Source organism: Falco cherrug, chromosome 16, assembly GCF_023634085.1.
Source record: "Falco cherrug isolate bFalChe1 chromosome 16, bFalChe1.pri, whole genome shotgun sequence".
Lineage (NCBI taxonomy): Eukaryota > Metazoa > Chordata > Aves > Falconiformes > Falconidae > Falco > Falco cherrug.
Window position 1 is genome coordinate 3,276,325 of NC_073712.1, and position 16,730 is coordinate 3,293,054.

General features: G+C 59.3%; 3 protein-coding genes across 4 annotated transcripts; 2 read left to right on the forward strand and 1 right to left on the reverse strand.

Annotated features, from left to right (window-relative positions):
- The first annotated feature begins 29 nt into the window (after positions 1–29).
- Positions 30–4,642, forward strand: UBE2T (ubiquitin conjugating enzyme E2 T). 2 transcript variants are annotated; one of them, XM_055728390.1, is made up of 7 exons: positions 30–129; positions 1,139–1,280; positions 1,626–1,695; positions 2,222–2,327; positions 2,827–2,925; positions 3,334–3,417; positions 4,410–4,642. In XM_055728390.1, exons 2-7 carry the CDS (start codon positions 1,172–1,174, stop codon positions 4,533–4,535), a joined length of 594 nt encoding a protein of 197 aa, XP_055584365.1. In that variant the 5' UTR covers positions 30–129; positions 1,139–1,171; the 3' UTR covers positions 4,536–4,642. The 2 variants fall into 2 exon arrangements, with proteins under 2 accessions (XP_055584365.1, XP_055584366.1); XM_055728391.1 differs by having other exon boundaries at positions 58–129; positions 1,160–1,280.
- LOC102050831 (tetraspanin-18-like) lies at positions 4,478–8,972 on the reverse strand. Its single transcript, XM_027816773.2, has 8 exons — positions 8,179–8,972; positions 7,807–8,001; positions 7,125–7,199; positions 6,719–6,817; positions 6,317–6,496; positions 5,980–6,063; positions 4,710–5,484; positions 4,478–4,606 (listed from the first exon to the last, which is right to left on the reverse strand). Exons 1-7 carry the CDS (start codon positions 8,233–8,235, stop codon positions 5,437–5,439), a joined length of 738 nt encoding a protein of 245 aa, XP_027672574.1. The 5' UTR covers positions 8,236–8,972; the 3' UTR covers positions 4,478–4,606; positions 4,710–5,436.
- A 274-nt stretch (positions 8,973–9,246) lies between these two features.
- On the forward strand, positions 9,247–16,432 carry ADIPOR1 (adiponectin receptor 1). Its single transcript, XM_055728080.1, has 8 exons — positions 9,247–9,363; positions 9,592–9,793; positions 10,601–10,717; positions 11,451–11,622; positions 12,122–12,308; positions 13,479–13,666; positions 15,013–15,206; positions 15,550–16,432. Exons 1-8 carry the CDS (start codon positions 9,263–9,265, stop codon positions 15,676–15,678), a joined length of 1,290 nt encoding a protein of 429 aa, XP_055584055.1. The 5' UTR covers positions 9,247–9,262; the 3' UTR covers positions 15,679–16,432.
- Positions 16,433–16,730: the final 298 nt, after the last annotated feature.

A 16,730-nucleotide genomic window follows, 5' to 3' on the forward strand; every position in this document is an offset into this window, starting at 1 on the left:
CACCCAATCAGCGCCGGCTGCCCGCGAGGCGTCCCCTCCCGTTGCTAGGCGCCGGGGGAAGTCCCGCCCCCTCCCGCTCCGTGTCTGCGAGGGGCGGCCTCAGCCCCGGGCTCGGCAGCGCCGCGGCGGGTAATTAGCGCTGAGGGGGCGTAATTAGCGCGGGGGGCAGCAGCGAGGCTGGGGGAGGCTGGTCGTGGCGGGGCTCTGGGAGGCCGTTGCGCCTTGGGGCGGGGGGAGCGGGTAGGCCGGGCCAGGTCCTGGGGGGGCCCAGAGGCCGGGCCGGGGGGTCGGGCCGGGTCCTTGGGAGGGGGGACTCCATCTGGGAAGGGGGGGTCAGGCGAGGGGAGGGGTTAGGTACTCCCTTGGGGGGGTCAGGCCGTGGTGGTGGTAGTAAGTGTGCCCGGGGGGGGTGGGGGGTAGTTAAGTCGGGGTGGGGAGTTAAGTCGGGGGGGAGGGGGTGGGGAGTTAAGGCAGGGGGTGTTCCCCCCCCTTAGGGGTGAGTGGGCAGGGCTGGCAGGGGTATATGAGCCAGGTCCCCGCTGTCCCCCTTGGGGTAGGCCCAGGGGGGTCCCTGTCAGCAGAGGAGGAGGAGGTAGGAAAGCTGGTCCCAGCCTTGGGGGTGTCCCTGTAGCAGGGAGTATCCCCCCCCCTGCCCCGGGGCAGCTTCGGAGGTTTCCCCTCCCCAGGAAGGGAGAGTGGGATGCTGCTGGGGTGGGACAAGGGTCCCAGCCTGCTGGAGGGAGAGGGCACTGGGGGTATCCCAGTCTGAGGCACCCGGGGGTGCCTGGCCCAGCAGAGCAGCAGGTGTCCCTGTCTGTGAAGGGACAGTATTTCACCCCAAAGGGACAAGGGTTGTCTCGGGGTGCGTGTTCCAGTCCTGTTAAGGATGTGGAGCCTGGGGGTGGACTGGGAGGGTTTACTAAACTCAGCTGGGGATTGAGGGGATGGGACTGATTGCAAAGGGTGGGATTTGCTTCTCCTCCTCCAGCTGGGCGTGAGAGCAGCTCCAGGAACAGGCTCAGCTGCTCTGCAACTCAGGTTATTACATCAGGATAACAACCTGAAACCCAGGTTAATTCTCCTTAGCCAAAAACATTCTCAGTATTAAGTGCTATTTTTCAAAACCCACTTTTGCCAGCAATAAAATCCAGTCTCTTAGAGTTTCAGCATAATGCAAAGAGCATCGCGACTGAAGAGGGAGCTCTCTCTCTTGACCACAGAGCCTCCTCCGGGCATCACCTGCTGGCAAAATGAAAACCAGCTGGATAACCTACGAGCACGTACGTACTTCTCTGGTGGGACTTTGCTATTAGTAAGGGATGAGTTTGCTGCTAGGTCTGATTCACTGGGTGGCATGTGCTTTATAGATTGGCTGGAAGTGTGGAATTTTATGAAAACGCTTAAGGGTTTTTTTTTCTTTAAGCATAGTTTGGCCTGTGTGTCAATCTGCCTACAGTTTTGATTGCTGTGGGTGGAACTGGTCTCAGATAAGATTACATTGGGTTTTTTATTCCTGGATCTGAGCAGTGTTAGGAGTTCTGTAACTGCAGTAGTTATGTGGAGACTGTTGGACAAATTCAAGTGATTTTGAGTGTAATGCTTATGTTTTAATCTTGCTTTTAAAGAAATTTTAGGAGCTGCAGACACACCATATGAGAAAGGAATATTCAACCTGGAAATAATTGTTCCTGAAAGGTAAGTGGGCAACGACATCTAGCGAAGTAGCTGGTGTAGTACTTCTTTCAAATACAAGTTAAGTGATGTAAGATATTTGCTCCAAGTTGCTACCGCTTTGGTCTTTGCTTTAGCCTCCCAACAAAGAGCATGGTTGGCTAGGCGAGACCCTTCATTTAAGGATGTAATTGTTATTTCCTTTGGCTGATACACTTAGGATGTACTAAGGTGTGTGATTAACAACCTAAAAGCACCATGACAATATCTCTACCTTGTCATTGTGTGAAAGCTTTCTGGAAAGGAGCTCATTCATGAGTAGGAAGCTTCCTATCACTTTTCCTTCTTTGGGAAAAGCTACCCAGGAGAGTGCTAGTTGCACACAGCTGAAAGCATCAAAGGGAGAGCAATGCCTCCTCCAAAAATCTGTGGAGGAGGATATCACTTAGTAAATGGCTAGGAGCAGGAAATGATGGTGTTGCTCGAGTGATGAAGCAACTGGCATGCAAATATAGAAATAACTGTGTTTCTTAACACTTATCCCTTAAAGGTACCCATTTGAGCCCCCAAAGATTTGCTTTCTGACCCCTATCTATCATCCTAACATTGACTCCGCTGGAAGGATTTGTCTGGATGTTCTTAAATTACCACCAAAGGTAAGATAGTGCTACTTGGGCATGGGTAAGTGAGCCTGGAGAGGATAATGAACTCCTTATCCTTTTCTTGTAAAAGCCTTATTGAATGTCTGTTTGCTACTGACTTATTTACACAGGAGCACAGGAGTAAAGTTTTTGAGCGGCATCTCCTTTGTTTAGAGACTAGAACATGACCTTCTTTGTTCCATATAAGTTTCCAAGGTTTTAAGGATTGGAGTCAAAGGCATTAGGTGGCCCTCTGAAAACGGGCTACCCCAAACCTGACCCAGCAGAGCTGTGCAGGACACAGCCTGTGGCTGCCAGCCTGGCTTCCTTGGAGAGGCCACAGCCTGTGTGTTGAGAATGGGCCTGGTGTTTTCCGAGAAGGATTAAGTGCTGCAAGCCCTGAAGCAGCTTTTGGGCAGGTCGGGTTTAAATGCTGAGTCCCAAGGTTTCTCTAGGCAGCCTGTGGGCAGGTTTCTTTCTGCTTAACTGCTTCTTTCACCTTGTTTCCTTGAAGGGTGCATGGAGACCTTCCTTGAACATCTCCACACTGCTGACCTCCATACAGCTGCTGATGGCAGAGCCCAACCCCGATGACCCTCTCATGGCAGACATAGTACGTGAGCTCCTCTTCCTCTCCTGTGGCCACGGGTGCAGACCCGGAAGGCACAGTGCATTAGATTTAGGCTGCGCTGCCACTTCACTCGCTCTGGATTCGCATGCTAGCATGTCACATAGCAGCATGGCTTGACCTGGCCTGCATTCCGCTGAAGCAGCTGGGGCACGGGGCACAGGGTTTATGCCAGCAGTGAAAAAGAGATGGTAAAGGTCTTGTCCTCCAGCCTGCCAGTGCAAACGGCAGTGTGCATTCTTCAAGTAAAATGAACTTTATGCTTCATGCCGCATGCTTGTAGTGGTGTTGGTCTGGTTCTAGGAGTCCTAAAGCCAGACCTTAGTCCTGGCCTTTTGGTGTGATGTTTGTATTAAATCAAATCTCTGTCTTTGTCTTGCTCATTACATTTAGTCCTCGGAGTACAAGTACAACAAGCAGCTGTTCTTGCTAAATGCCAAAGAGTGGACCGAGAAATATGCAAGCCAGCAAACAAGGGTAAGAAACACACTCTGCTTGCTCAGCTGAGTGTGGCTCCGTCTTTCTTGTCTCAGTTTGCCTTTTGCAATTACTTTGTGCAGCTGTCTTTGGCAGCGTTCCTTCTTTCCTCCCCTTCTGTTCTGTGTTTCGGAAGTGTATTTAATTTTGTTGTACGTCAAGATCATTAGATTCACTCTTTCCAAATAAATGTGCTCATTCACAAATAACAGCAGTGCTTTCCAAGAGGAAGGAAGGATGAGTAAGGCTAAAGCCTGATAAGGCCCTTCCCCAGGGTCCTCAGCCCAGTTCCTACAGACTCCATGTTCGGCTGTGGCTGCGCCTCGTGCTCAGCTATGCCTGTTCTCCACCTGCTCGTCCCCTCACAGACTGGTGTCCCTAATCCCTGGTGCAGCACAGCCTCCCTGCCACCACCCTGCCTCTCCTGCCACCGTTCTGCACCCTGCCTTCCCTCACAGATTAGTCACATAAAAATAAACCACACTTAAGCAAATCAAATCCTGTTCCCAAAAAAGTAGTTGTGTGTGGGCCTTCTCCCTTACCTGGGAACTTTCCCTCCCTGCGCCTGATCTAGGCATCGTACTTGCCGAGAGGGGGGCGTCTTCTCCCTGGAAGCCCCCCGAGCAGTGCTCACTAATCCAGCTCCGAACATGTTTGCAGGGTAATTGTCTGGGTTGTTAGGGCACAGGGTGAAGAGACCTTTGCAGCAACACGCTTAGCCCCAGAGCAACCTGCCTCGTACATGTGTGTGGTACCTGCAGGCTCAGTCGTCATCCTGCTCTCCTGTCATTCCCCCTTCCTAAAATTTCCAGCGGTGGGAGCAGGGTAATTAAGGGTCGCTGCATAAAAGCTGGAGGCAGAGTCAGTTCTGATCTTTGTGGGGTGCTGGGAGCTGAGGTGCGCCCACGCAGAGCTGGCAATGCACAGCAGTGCCGATGGCTGTAAAACTAAATTATTCACACCTGTTACTTTTATTTCTTGTGTTATCACAGGCCTCCAAGCCTTTGGAAGAGAAAGCGAATCAAAGCGAAACAAGTTTCGCCAATGAAGCCACTGTGCGGAAAAGAAAAGGGAGCAGTATCAGCAAGAAGGAGAAGAAATCTTGCCTGGATTCCTGAGCAGTTTTTGTTCAGGTGTAGCTGCAGCAGGCTTTGGTTTTCCCTTTCCTAGGGCTTTTTTGTGAAAAGTTCTATTATGTAAATAAAATATAAAGCTTTAATTCATATATATACTTTCCTGGTTTGTTGTGTGGAGCTTTGGAATACTCTGAAGAAAAGGAAAATTAGAAGTACCGATTCAGCTTCCCATTTCCAGCTTTCTCTTGGAGAAGCAGGAACAGCACCGAGTGTTTTGGGTTCTGATCTCACTGCCCCAGCCTCGGAACAGACACATCGCAACCAGCCTGTGGAAATCCTCTCGTAAAGGCTTAGTTTTCTGTGTAAGGTCAAGGCTACTAAAGGCTAAGGCGTTAGACCTCGAGGCTCCAGCCCCCTAGAGCGGGCTGTTAGATTCCAGCGGTGGCACGGGCTGTGTCCCCACTCTGTCGCGTCGCCAGGAGGTGGCCAGAGACGCGCCAGCCGAGAGGGGTGGAGGAAAGCCCAAAGGGAGCCTGCAGGAGTCAGGGCGGCGGTGAGCGGGGCCAGAAGCCCGAGATGAGGAGTGAGCGGGAGGATTTTCGGCGCCGCAGCAGCTCGGGAGGTGTGCAGGGACAGGACTGTCACCGGAACCCTTTGATTTTTGTGAAGACCGATGGCAGATCACAGCAGGAGCAACTCTGAGGCTCAGCCCCCTGCTCTGCCTGGTTGCCTGCAAAGAATGTGACCTGTGCCCCGTCCCTGCTCCAAGAAAAACCAGCTAGGCCCACCCTTGGGCGCAGGCTGGAGCAGAGACAGGACGCAGCAGGGCTCCTGCCTGCCTGGGGAAGGCAGCACGCTGAACTAGGGGCGCCAGGAAAGGGAACGTCCTTGCCTGCTGCTGCTTCCAAAGCCCTTGGCTTGTCTCCAACACGCTTCATCCCACTCAGTCGAAGTTGTAATAAAGGCAAAAAGCAAAGAACATGGCGAAGATCTGCAAGGACAGGAGGCGGGGAGCAGGTTAGCCCCTGCTGCAGGGCCACGCTTGCACCTTGCTGCGGCTGCTTCCTGAAATCAGAGCCCGAAGCCCAAAGGATGGTTGTCCTCTGCTCCTGGGCTGGCCAGGCATTGATCCTGTGCCCCACTGAGGGGCTGCACACCAGCTGTCCTGGTGCTGCACAGGAACGGGATGGCGAGAGAGGCCCCTCTGAGCGTGCTGGGGTCCGCGTGCTGGGCAGCACGCCCCTCCAGGGCGCGCAGGAGTGGGGTACATCCTCCCCATCCTGTAACCCCACTCACCCACAGGGGGATTTGGCTTCACACCCTGAGACAGAGCCACAGTGTGTGCACCCACTTTCTGGGTGTGACAGTGACAGCTGGAGGCACGGGAGGGTCAGCCCGAGCCTGTCTGTGGTCCCTTCACCCACAAAGGGAGCCCACGTGAGGTGAGCCCGCAGCCCCCGCTGTCCCCTTCGGCCCTGCACCGTACCTCGATGCCCAGCACAGCCAAGCTGCAAGTCCCAGGGACAGAGATGTACTTCTGCAAGGTCCTGGCGAAGGTGGCGAAGCAGCCCTGAGGGAGGGAGATGCTGGAGGGGCTCATCGCGCTCCCCAGGGCTGCAAGGAGCTCAGAGGGTGGCCGAGGTTGGGGGCACTGTGGTGGGGCAGGATGAGCTGGGGACTTGGGAGAGTCACTGGGCTGCAGAACCGCAGGCAGGCAGTGTCCCCGGCTCCTGCCCTCGGTGCTTGGGGCAGAGGGTGCTGCTGCCCCAGCGGCCTGGGAAGCGCTGGGGACGGGGCAGGGACGTGGCAGGGTCGTGTCCTACCTGCTCATGGATGTAGCCAGGGCTCCTCTCCTGGCACTGCTCCCAGCCCAGCAGCTCGCCCACCTGCAGGACCCCATCCCGGGTGCAGCACGCCTGCGGCCAGGGCGTCCCTGGGTGCAGCTCCTGGAAGCGGGAGCCGTTCCCAAAGTCTTCGGGTCCTAAAACGCCACAACACGAGAACTAAAACAGAAGGGAAACACCATCAACACGCTGTCAAATTGGAGGGGGCATTGCTTGAGGAGGTGTCGGGGGGAGGGGAACAGCCCAACACCAGCCCAGCACGCAGCTCGGTGTCTGCCTGGGGTCCACGAGCCCCCTGCCTGCATTCGGGGGCACCCTCAGCAGGTCCTGTGAGTGCTCCAGACCCTCCACACACCCCCCAGGAGCCTTCTGGCTGCTCACCGTGACCATGAGGGTGTTCCAGGCGGTGGAGAAGACCTCAGCACTCTCATCCCCACGGTAGTTTCTCTGCAGCTCAGAGAGGAAGAGTTCCGGCCGGATCTGTGAGATTGTTGCCATCAATGAGCACTGGGGAACCGGTACCAGGGACGGGGCCGTGGGGGCCGTGCAGTCCCCCTAACCCACCCCTGCCCCGCACCACGCTGGCCAGGATGCCAGTTCTCTTCAAGGGGAAGTGGGGACCCACCCACCCAATTCTGGGCTGGCATCAGGGTGCTGGTGATGAAGGTGAGGGTGAGAAAGGACAGCCCTGCACCAGTCCCAGTCCCCTGGGGTCTCAGGGCTGTGACCCATGGCATGACAGAGGGAGGACAGGGGCTGGCACAGCGTCAGGGCGCGGGGACGGTACCTGTTTCCAGTGCACCAGGAAAAGAACAGCCCCCACAAGCTGCGTGATGAAGACAAGGCTCACGAGGATGAAGAACTGGAAGGCAACAGGATGGAGTTGGAGATCAGCCCGACCCCATGGGCAGCTCATTCTGCCTGTTCCTCCCCTCCTCTGCAGCCAGCCCTGCCTGTGCCCTGTGCCCCTGAGACTGGGGGGACACAGGGGATGAGCACACAGCTCCTGGGGACGGGTGCCACAACTCTGAGCACCGCGGCTGCAAGGCAGAGGGTTAAAAACGAGCACCGGCTGCCGGGTCAAGGGGTGCCAAAGAAGTGGGGTGTCGGTGTTCAGAAAGGGGTTTCTAGCTGCCGCCATCGGGGGAAAAAGCTTGGAAATGCCACATGGGACAAGACAAGCCGGTGGCTTCAGAGAGAAGTGACTCCACTCAGTGGCTTTATAAAATCCTCTGGGCCCTAAACTGAAAGACTCACAAGGTGGGGGGCTGGATCGGGGGGTGCACTGAGAGCTGACAGAGCCAGGATGGGGAACATGCAGCTTCTGGCTCCTCTGGGGACACCCTGCACCCCCCACCAACCTCCATCTCCAGGCTCCCTGCATCCCACGAGCTCCTGCACCCCGCAGCCCCCTGCCCACCCGGCCCCCTGCCTCCCACCACTGCCTCCCCCCGCCTCCCCTCGCTCACCACCAGCAGCAGCGGGCGGCTCCGGCGCAGGGCCCCGCAGCACCCCAGGAAGCCCAGCAGCGAGAGGGCGATGCCCACGGCCAGCAGCAGGTAAGCACCAGCGCTCAGCACCGCCTTGGCAGCCACGATGTCCTGGAAACCAGCCGGGTCCACGGCCACCCAGAGCCCCACACCCGCCAGACATGTCCCCCCCGCCTGTGGGACATGCTGCGGTTATGGGGTGCGGGGACCATCCGCAGCCACCCCATGGGGACCGGGGACGCTCTAACCTCTGCTGGGGTCCCCTCCCTGCTGTCACCCACCCCCTGAGCTGGAACTGTCACCCCCCTGGGGACAGGTCCCCTCCATCCGGACAGCCCTGGGCAGACTCACAAACACCAGCACGTTGAAGATGAACATCAGATACTTCACGCAGCTCAAGACGCCCATGGGGACACCGTGGTGGGGACACCGTGGTGGGGACACCGTGGTGGGGACACCGATCGTCCCTGCGGAGGGGATACCAGAGCCCCGGCTGCAGCCAGTCCCGACCCTTCCCGCACCCCATGGCTCCGCTGGGACACGGGGCTGCCCCGTCACCTCCTGCTTCACCCCAAAAAGCCCAGAGCCCCGTGTCCCCTCTGAACTCACCCCACGGGTGACCGGGTGCCTCCGACCGGCACCGGCAGCGCCTATTTAACACCGGGAAGGCTGGAAAACCCCAGGCGCAGGCCAGCCCTCCCCCCAGCCTCGCCGCCCCCCAGAGACCCCTGCCAGCGGCGGGGCCATGAATGATTGATGGGGAACTGGATCCACCATTGTGCCGGGTGGCGGCGGCGGCGGCGGGAGCCTCCAGCCCCGGCTGCCGTTACCGGAGGTAATTAAACCTCCGGAGACGGAAAGAGGAGCCGGACCCGACAGGCCGAGGGTGACCTCGGCCATCAATTATTGCTGCAGACACGTGCTCTGCGGGCTGGCAGCGGCTGGGGAAGCCCTCGACAGCCTCCCGTGGGGTCGGTGCCGGGGGGCCGGTGGCTGCTGGGGACGGAGGGCCCGGTGAGGCGGGCGAGGCCCTGCGTCCCCCGCCCCAGCCTGGGCACCCTGCGGGGCAGCAGGGCTGCGGTGTCACCCTAAGGGTGGCACAGGCCTCTCGCCCCGCGGGGCCTGCACCCGCCTCCTGGGACGGCCCTGGGGCGCAGAAGCCCTCCCGGTTCCCCCCCCCCGCTCCCCTGCGGTTCCCCCCCAGGCCCGTCCGCCGCCATCACGGGACTCCCGGAGCTGGCACTGCCGGCGCAAGGCCGCTCCCCGCCCCCAGGGGGCAGCCGAGGGCGCGGCCAGAGAGACGCCCGGCCGGGCTAGAGCGCCTCCCGCTGGCGCTCGCCCACTCGCAGCGGGAGATGGGCGGGGCGAGGCACCGACAGACAGCTGCTTCCGCCAATTAGAAGGCGGGACACGCCGTTCCGCTCCGGGGGCGACGATGCCGCGTGGGGCGGGACCTGGCGACCGGAAGCGGCTCGTTCCCTTAGCGTCGCTTCCGGTGCCGCCGCCGCCGCCGCCCTGCGCGGGATGTAGCGGCCGGTGAGTGCGGGTGGGGGGGGCCGTGGCCGCCGGCGGCGGGAGGGGGGCAGCGCCCGGCCCCTGGCTCAGCCCCGCTGGTGGGTGGGGAGACAGCGCCCGGCCCAGCCCCGCCGGTGCCCCGGAGGGGACCCGGGCCCGTCGGTTCCGGCCGGCGGGGAGGGCACGGCCTGGGGCGGGGTGCACGGCCGTGGGGTCCCGGTGACTCTGTTCTTTCTCCTCCCTCCCCAGCGCGGCGGCACAAGGACGCGGAGGGACCTGCCCCGGCCACCGGCACCGACCGCGCCGCCCCATGGCGTCCCGCAAGGCCTCCGCCGCCGGGCAGGGCAACGGGCTGGCCGCTGCCGGCCGGGAGAGGGCCCACCTGGAGCTGGCCGAGCTGGGGCCGCTGCTGGAGGAGAAGGGGGACCAAGGCGCCGCCGGCCCAGCCAGCGTAAGCCCCCTTCCCCGGGGGCGGGCGGGTGGGGGGGCCGCGGCTGGGCCCGCTCTTCCCGGCTTAGGCTCTCCGCGCCGGCCCGGCGGATTAACCCTGGAATTTGCCCGTTATCCCGTTACAGCCTGAAGGATGCCGCTGGCCGGCTGTGTTTCGCAGAGCCCCGAGGCTAGTCATCTCTTTATGTCACCGCCGAGAGGCTGTGGGGTGCCTCGATACTCGAGCGGTGGGGGCTGGACGCTCTGTGCTCGCAGCTGGCCCCAAAGCTGGGCCTGGTGCGTAGGCACGGCTCCGTGGTAGCCCCTCGTGCAGTGAGGGCAACCGAGAGGCTGTGCTGGGAGTGACGGGGGTGCTGCTGGTCACCCAGCTGTTCCAAGGCCCCTGGAGCTGGAAATGACCTTCCCAAACCCACTGATGGCAAGGGAGGCTGGAGAGAGCTGGGCTGGAAGAGCATGCCCAGCCCGGGGCGGTGCTGGGGAGCTGCTGCCTCTGCTCGGCCTTGGTCTCATGGCTGGGGCAGAGGGACGGCTTTCCTGGCTGGGCCAAGTGGCTGTTCCAGCCTTGGCTGTAGGGGTGAAAATCCCCCATCGTAATCCCACCTTTCAGCAAGGATAAATCTGGGATTAGCCTGCCCGAGATGGTTAAGACAGTAGCATGTTGCATAAGTGGCGGTGACCGGTGGGTCCTGCCTGTCCCCTCAGGAAGGGATGAAGCCCCAGGTGCTCTCGGAAGGGAATTGTTGCTCCCTGCACACTGTTCCTCTTCTCATGGGCAGGAATGATTTCCTCTCGGCCTTTCTCCCTCTAGGCTGAAGACCCGCCATGCCCAGCGGCCCGTGAGGAAGAGGAGGAGGTGGTCCGTGTGCTGACTCTGCCTCTGCAGGCTCATCATGCCATGGAGAAGATGGAAGAGTTTGTGTATAAGGTACAGGAGCCTATGGCAATCCCCCAGTCCCAATTTTAGAGTGTTAACAAGGCCCAGACACCCCAAACCCAGGGCTGCAGGGGCTGGGATGCATTGCTCTGTCTGGATGAAGCTCCCGAGGTTCCGTGCAGCTCTGCCAGCAGTCTGCTCAGCTTGCCTGGGCCTGCTCCCAGGAGCAGTGCAGGAAGGGGATGGTGGCAGCTGGGAAGTGCCCGTGGGGGTGAGGGTTGTACCTGGCCGTGTCAGACCAGCAGTGAGCTGGGGAGCAGGCCCAGTTTCTCTGCAGCCCTTGGACGGGGGCCGGGAGCAGTATGCACCATTGCTGGTTTCACCTGGTGCCTGTGCTCACGGACACTTGGTAAGAGGTGGCATCCACTGAGGGCTGGCCTGACTCTGTTGCAGCTGGGGCTCCCTCTTGCCTGACGAAAATGGGAGTCCCCCACTGCAGGGAGCAGTTGCTTCAGGTGTGGAAGGGTTAAGCCTGAGGGCACAAATCACCTCTGACTCCCTGGGGAGATGTGTGGGGAGCGCTAAGCAGGATGTGGGTGGTTTAAGGGGTCTGGGTGCCTGATGATGTAAAAGCTGAACTTCCTCTCCCCGAGGAGCGTTCCAGGGCATTTTCAGCCCTTGAGCTTGTTTCATGTGTGACGTCAGGCTCCCAGGGTGAGTAAACGTGAGCCTTTGGGCTGGCTCAACGCTCTGGGGGCCACCAGCACAGCTTGGCCTGTTGCAGGTGTGGGAAGGGCGCTGGCGCGTGATCCCTTATGACGTGCTGCCTGACTGGCTGAAGGACAACGATTACCTCCTGCACGGACACAGGCCTCCCATGCCGTCCTTCCGAGCCTGCTTCAAGAGCATCTTCCGAATACACACAGAGACGGGCAACATCTGGACGCACTTGCTAGGTGATGGGGGGGGGGGGGGGGGGTTGGCCACCCTGGGGCTGAAGGTGGGCTTGGGGGCTTTTCACAGCTGGGACTTGCTTGGTGCTGGAGGGCCCGAGAGCTGCCGGAGTTCCTTGGGTGAGGGGAGGACAGGGCGCTTCCTCGCGGTGGGGCCTTGGGGCCGGGCTCGGCCGCTGGTTGTGGCTTTGCCGATGCTCCGCAAGAGCGGGGTGTGAGGAATGAGTCCTGGGCAAAACAGGAACGCCTCGGAGCTTTTTTTTCTCTGGAGCCCAGTGGCTCTTCAGCCCTTGCTCCAGCACCACTCATCTGCAGTAAGAGCCTCAGCTAACAGTCTACTGCCAGGCCAGCCCCAGGTGCAGCTCAGCACCTCCAGGTGCGCTGTGAGCAGGATACGTCCAGGGTCTGCTTGCAGAGCATAGCTAGGGCTGTGTTTCTCTTGGCTCTTTGCTGAATTCTTTCACTCTCCTGCCTGACTGCCTGTTTGGTGTGTTCCCTGCAGGTTTTGTTTTGTTCCTCTGCTTGGGGATCCTGACCATGCTGCGGCCCAACATGTATTTCATGGCTCCTCTCCAGGAGAAGGTGGTGTTCGGGATGTTCTTCCTGGGAGCGGTGCTGTGCCTCAGCTTCTCCTGGCTTTTCCACACGGTCTACTGTCACTCGGAGAAGGTCTCACGGACTTTTTCAAAGTGAGTCAGCACAAGCGCGGTTGTGTGGTCTCAGGAGGTTTTGAGCTCTCACAGCGCTTTGTTCCCACGTGCTTTATCCTTGGGGGGAGTGTTCACAGAGTCCAGCGTGGAGCTAAGTGGGAACCACACCTGGGTCCTGGAGGGCTCTGCCCTGTGTCTGAGCACCTTAAATCTGCCGGCTCAGGTGGATGATCGAGGCACCAGCCCTGGGAACCTGCAGCTCCCAAGGGAGCAGCCTTTGTGCCCTCGCAGCAGTGAACTGAGGAGGGGGGTCTCTGTCTCACTGGGCAGCTGTGGGACACGGCAGTTTGGCAGTTCCCAGTTTACTGAATGCTTTCAAAAACCTGGTTTGGATCCAATTTGGACTGAAACCAAATTGAAAAAAAAAACCAAAACGGGATTCCCGGCAAAGTGGAAAGGCTGGGCAGTGGCCAGTGCCTCTCCCCAGGGCTGGTGCACAGGCTGCTCTTAGAGTTCAGCTCATATCAGCCTTCGTGGCGCAGGCAGAGCAGCAGTGAGGCTTTAAGTAAGATCTTCCTCTTGCAAGTCAAAGGCATTTACTTGGGTGCTGCTTGCTGAGAAATCCTGCCGAGCTGCTTTGCACACACCCCAGAGATGCTGCAGGATCGTGTGTCTCCCAAACAAACTGCACTGCCATGCCCTCGACAAAGATGTCCTTGTGTACCGGGGAAGGCGCTTGCCGCGGCGCCGGTGGGGGGTAGCGCAAGCTGCTGCATTTTGGTGGTGAAATGGTTCCTGGATCGATAGATCGAAAGTACTTTGCGGTGGAGGAGAACAGTTAAATCCATACGCACGAGGGCTCGCGCCCGCCACATCCTGTCATGGTGGGTTGAGTGCGCGGCCCCTCTCACATCGAGCCAGCTCCTGTTCACCTCTGCACTCCTGCCGAGCTCTGGCATGCCCTGCAGCCGCGTACATGCCAGGGCCCTTTCTCCTGTCCCACATCACATCAATGAGACCTGAGCACGCCCCTCCTCCCCTCTCTGGGCACCCTGCTTCACCCGTGGGGCTGTGGCCACCTGCCTGGCCGTGGTGGCTCCGTTCGGGTGCAGGTGGGCTGGAGGTCACTCGCACATAACCAAGAGGACACGAGGAGCAGGGTGGGTTTTGGGGCTCATGTGTGACTCTGTCATTGCACCCTGGCTGCAGGTTGGATTATTCAGGAATTGCACTGCTGATCATGGGGAGCTTTGTCCCGTGGCTCTACTACTCGTTCTACTGCTCCCCACAGCCAAGACTCATCTACCTCTCCATCGTCTGTGTCTTGGGCATCTCTGCCATCATCGTTGCTCAGTGGGACCGGTTTGCCACCCCCAAGCACAGGCAGACAAGAGCAGGTAGGAGTTCTCCCTCCTCACCTAGGGAGGGAGTTCGGGGGGGCTTCAGGGAGGCACTTTGGGGAGATCCCATCGTGGGATGGCTTTCCTTCCGGGAAGAGCTCTCAGCATCTGCAGAATTGATCCCCCCAGAGCACCACACTGCCCTTGCAGCAGCTCCTGGCAGGGAGAGGTCTCCTTCCTCCTCTTGCTGTGCTGGGGTTTTAGATTCCCTGCAGAGCAGGGCCCGAGCTCTGCCTGGCATTCGGCAAGCCTGAGGTTTGGAGCCGAGAGACACATTTAAAAATAGCCCTGTAAGCAGCGGCTGGGTGGCCTGGGGCTGTGCCACGTGAAGCAAGCTGCCTTCGCCGGGAAGCAGTTTGGCAGCATGAACCTGCAGCTTGGGCAGAGGAGGAAGAGATCCCCTCATCTGTCCCCTGCCCGTTACGTGCTGGCACGTCCCTGCCTTCCTGGAGGCTGCAGGGTGAGGCTGCCTCCGGCCACTCTGCACTCGCAGCCCATCCTGCCCCCGCTGCAGCCTCTGCAGACGCGATCAGCCTCGGTGAGCACAGAGAAATGCCTCTGCCCGCCCTCGCCTCCACTGGGGCTCCTGCAGCAAAATAGCTCTGGCAGCAGCATCCCAGCTACGTGAGGAGGGGTGACGCTGAGCTGGAGGCCGGGCAGCGCTGCTGGCACATGACCCATGAGAGCCCCCCCTCAGAATCGGGCAGGGGACAGGGCAGGACTCCCAGCCCACTGCTCCCCCACGGCAGCGCTGGTGGAGATGGCACCTCCTGGGGAGGGCTGCTGTGCCCCTGGTGCGAGGCAAGCTCCTGCGGCGAGTACAAGCCGTAGCTGCTCCGAGCTGCTGTCTCCCTGCAGTGCCGTTTGTTCCCTGCCAAACTAATTAGATGCCAGAGCTGAAAATTTCAGCGCTGCTCATTAGCACCTTCCTCTTGAGCTCTAAGCAGCTTCACTGAACAAATGACCAGCGAAGCCCCTCCTCGAAGGCCTGGCTGAGGCAGCTGCGTCCCTCGTGCTGTGTGAGGCTTCGGTACCTTCGAAGGGCTGGCGCCTTCCGAAAGGGCTGTTCCGGTAGCTGGGAGTGGGAGCTGTATGGAGAACGCTGGGTGAGCTCAGCCCGGTGCGTGCTGGGGGTTAGCGCTGCTTCTGACTAGGACATGAGCTTAGATCCCTCGTTTTGAGAAGGATAAATGCCATGAGGATTGGATAATCCAGGACTGAGTGAGGAAAAGCTGCTGGTGCCTCCAGCTTCCCTTTGGGCAGGACGAGGCTGCGAGGGCAGCTGGCAGGGAGCAGCAGCGCCCCGGCCGCCCCGCGCTGCCATTTGCTCCTCTCTGCCGCAGGCGTCTTTCTGGGGCTGGGGCTGAGCGGCGTGGTGCCCACCATGCACTTCACCATCGCCGAAGGGTTTGTGAAAGCCACCACCGTTGGCCAGATGGGCTGGTTCTTCCTCATGGCCGTGATGTACATCACGGGCGCGGGGCTGTACGCTGCCCGCATCCCCGAGCGCTTCTTCCCGGGCAAGTTTGACATCTGGGTGAGTGCAGGGGTGAGGCGGTGAGCAGGACGCTTGGGGGAGGGAGCAGTTGTGAGTTTGGGGAGCGGGGATGGAGGGTGCTGAGCTCTGAGATGAGGAGAAGGTGGCTGGGGGTGTCCTGGTGTGCCTCAGTGCCTGTGCTGGCAGCCAGACCTTGAGCAGCTGCTGCGGGCAGGTGGGGCAGGCTAAAGTACGGGGTGGAAACCGCTGCCTGGGAGCAAGGAGAAGGAAAACAGCAGAGCTCAGAGGACAGTCCTGGGGCGGTGCAGAGGCAGCAAGGAGAGGCAGAGGCGTTTCTGGTGTTGTTTGGTCTGGCCTAAAAGGTGTTTTTGTTTCCCCGCAGTTTCAGTCGCATCAGATCTTCCACGTGCTCGTGGTGGCCGCGGCCTTTGTCCACTTCTACGGGGTGTCAAACCTGCAGGAGTTTCGCTACGGACTCGAAGGGGGGTGCACAGACGACTCTCTCCTCTGAGAGCACCTGATTTTAGTACAAGCTTCCTAAGTGCTTTTTAAACTCTTGTCTTTGCTAAAATCAAAGGAAGACTCAAAACTGTTTGGGGTTGTTGGTTTTGTGGTTTGTTGTTTGGTTTTTGGTTTGTTTTTTTTTTTAAAGAAAAAAAAAAACAGAAAAATTCTTTAGCAAAGTTACCGACCAAATCCTCACCCCCTTCCCCACGCACTTTGCTGGGGCTGAGGGGAGGCAGCTCGGGCCATGGCAGCCTGCCCTGCCACGCTCCCGCCTCCTCCAGACAGTGTTTTAGCCGCACTGGGGTCATCCAGCCTCCCCAGGCATGCCGAAAGCAATGGGTGCGGGTACCCCGCTCCCGGCACAGCTGAGCACACCCCCTTCCCGAGCTCACCGGAGCAAGCAGAGTCACGCACTACCAGGCCCAGGGCCAGAGAATTTTGCGTATCCCTTGGGACAGAGCTGCCTTGCTGGGGGGAGCTCCGCAGCCCCCGGTGCTGCTGCCCAGGGCACAGGCACAGATTCACGTAACTTAAGTTTTAATTGTCTTTTTTTGTTTGTTTTGTTGTTTTCCTTGACAAAGTAATGTAAACATAAATGAGAGAATATTTAATATTTAATACTAAGCTTTAAAAAGACTTGCTGCCACCGCAGTGTACTCGGCTCCCTCGCTGTCTGTGGTAGTGAGGAAGGACAGTGTTTTAGGGGAATGTAGAGCTGCTGTAGCTGATTGAAATAAAAAGGTCAATAGTTCAGTGTCGTGCTGGTGGTGTCTGTCTCATTTTTTGGGGTGGGCATAGAGAAACAGCTGCTCAGGGTGGGGGCTCTGAGCACCCCCCAGGAGCGCGTTCCCTCAAAGCTGAGCAGCAGCAGCAGCACCCATGCAGGGCAGTGTGACCAGGCAGCGAGCCTGGACAGCCCCAACAGCTGAAATAAAACACAGGAAACTCTTGGGTGTTGCAGCGATGACGGGGCAGGAAACCCTTCCCTGGCTGGGCGATACGCCGCGGGGCAGCGGGACCTGCTGCCTTCCCTCCTGGGATCGACACCGCTGGTCA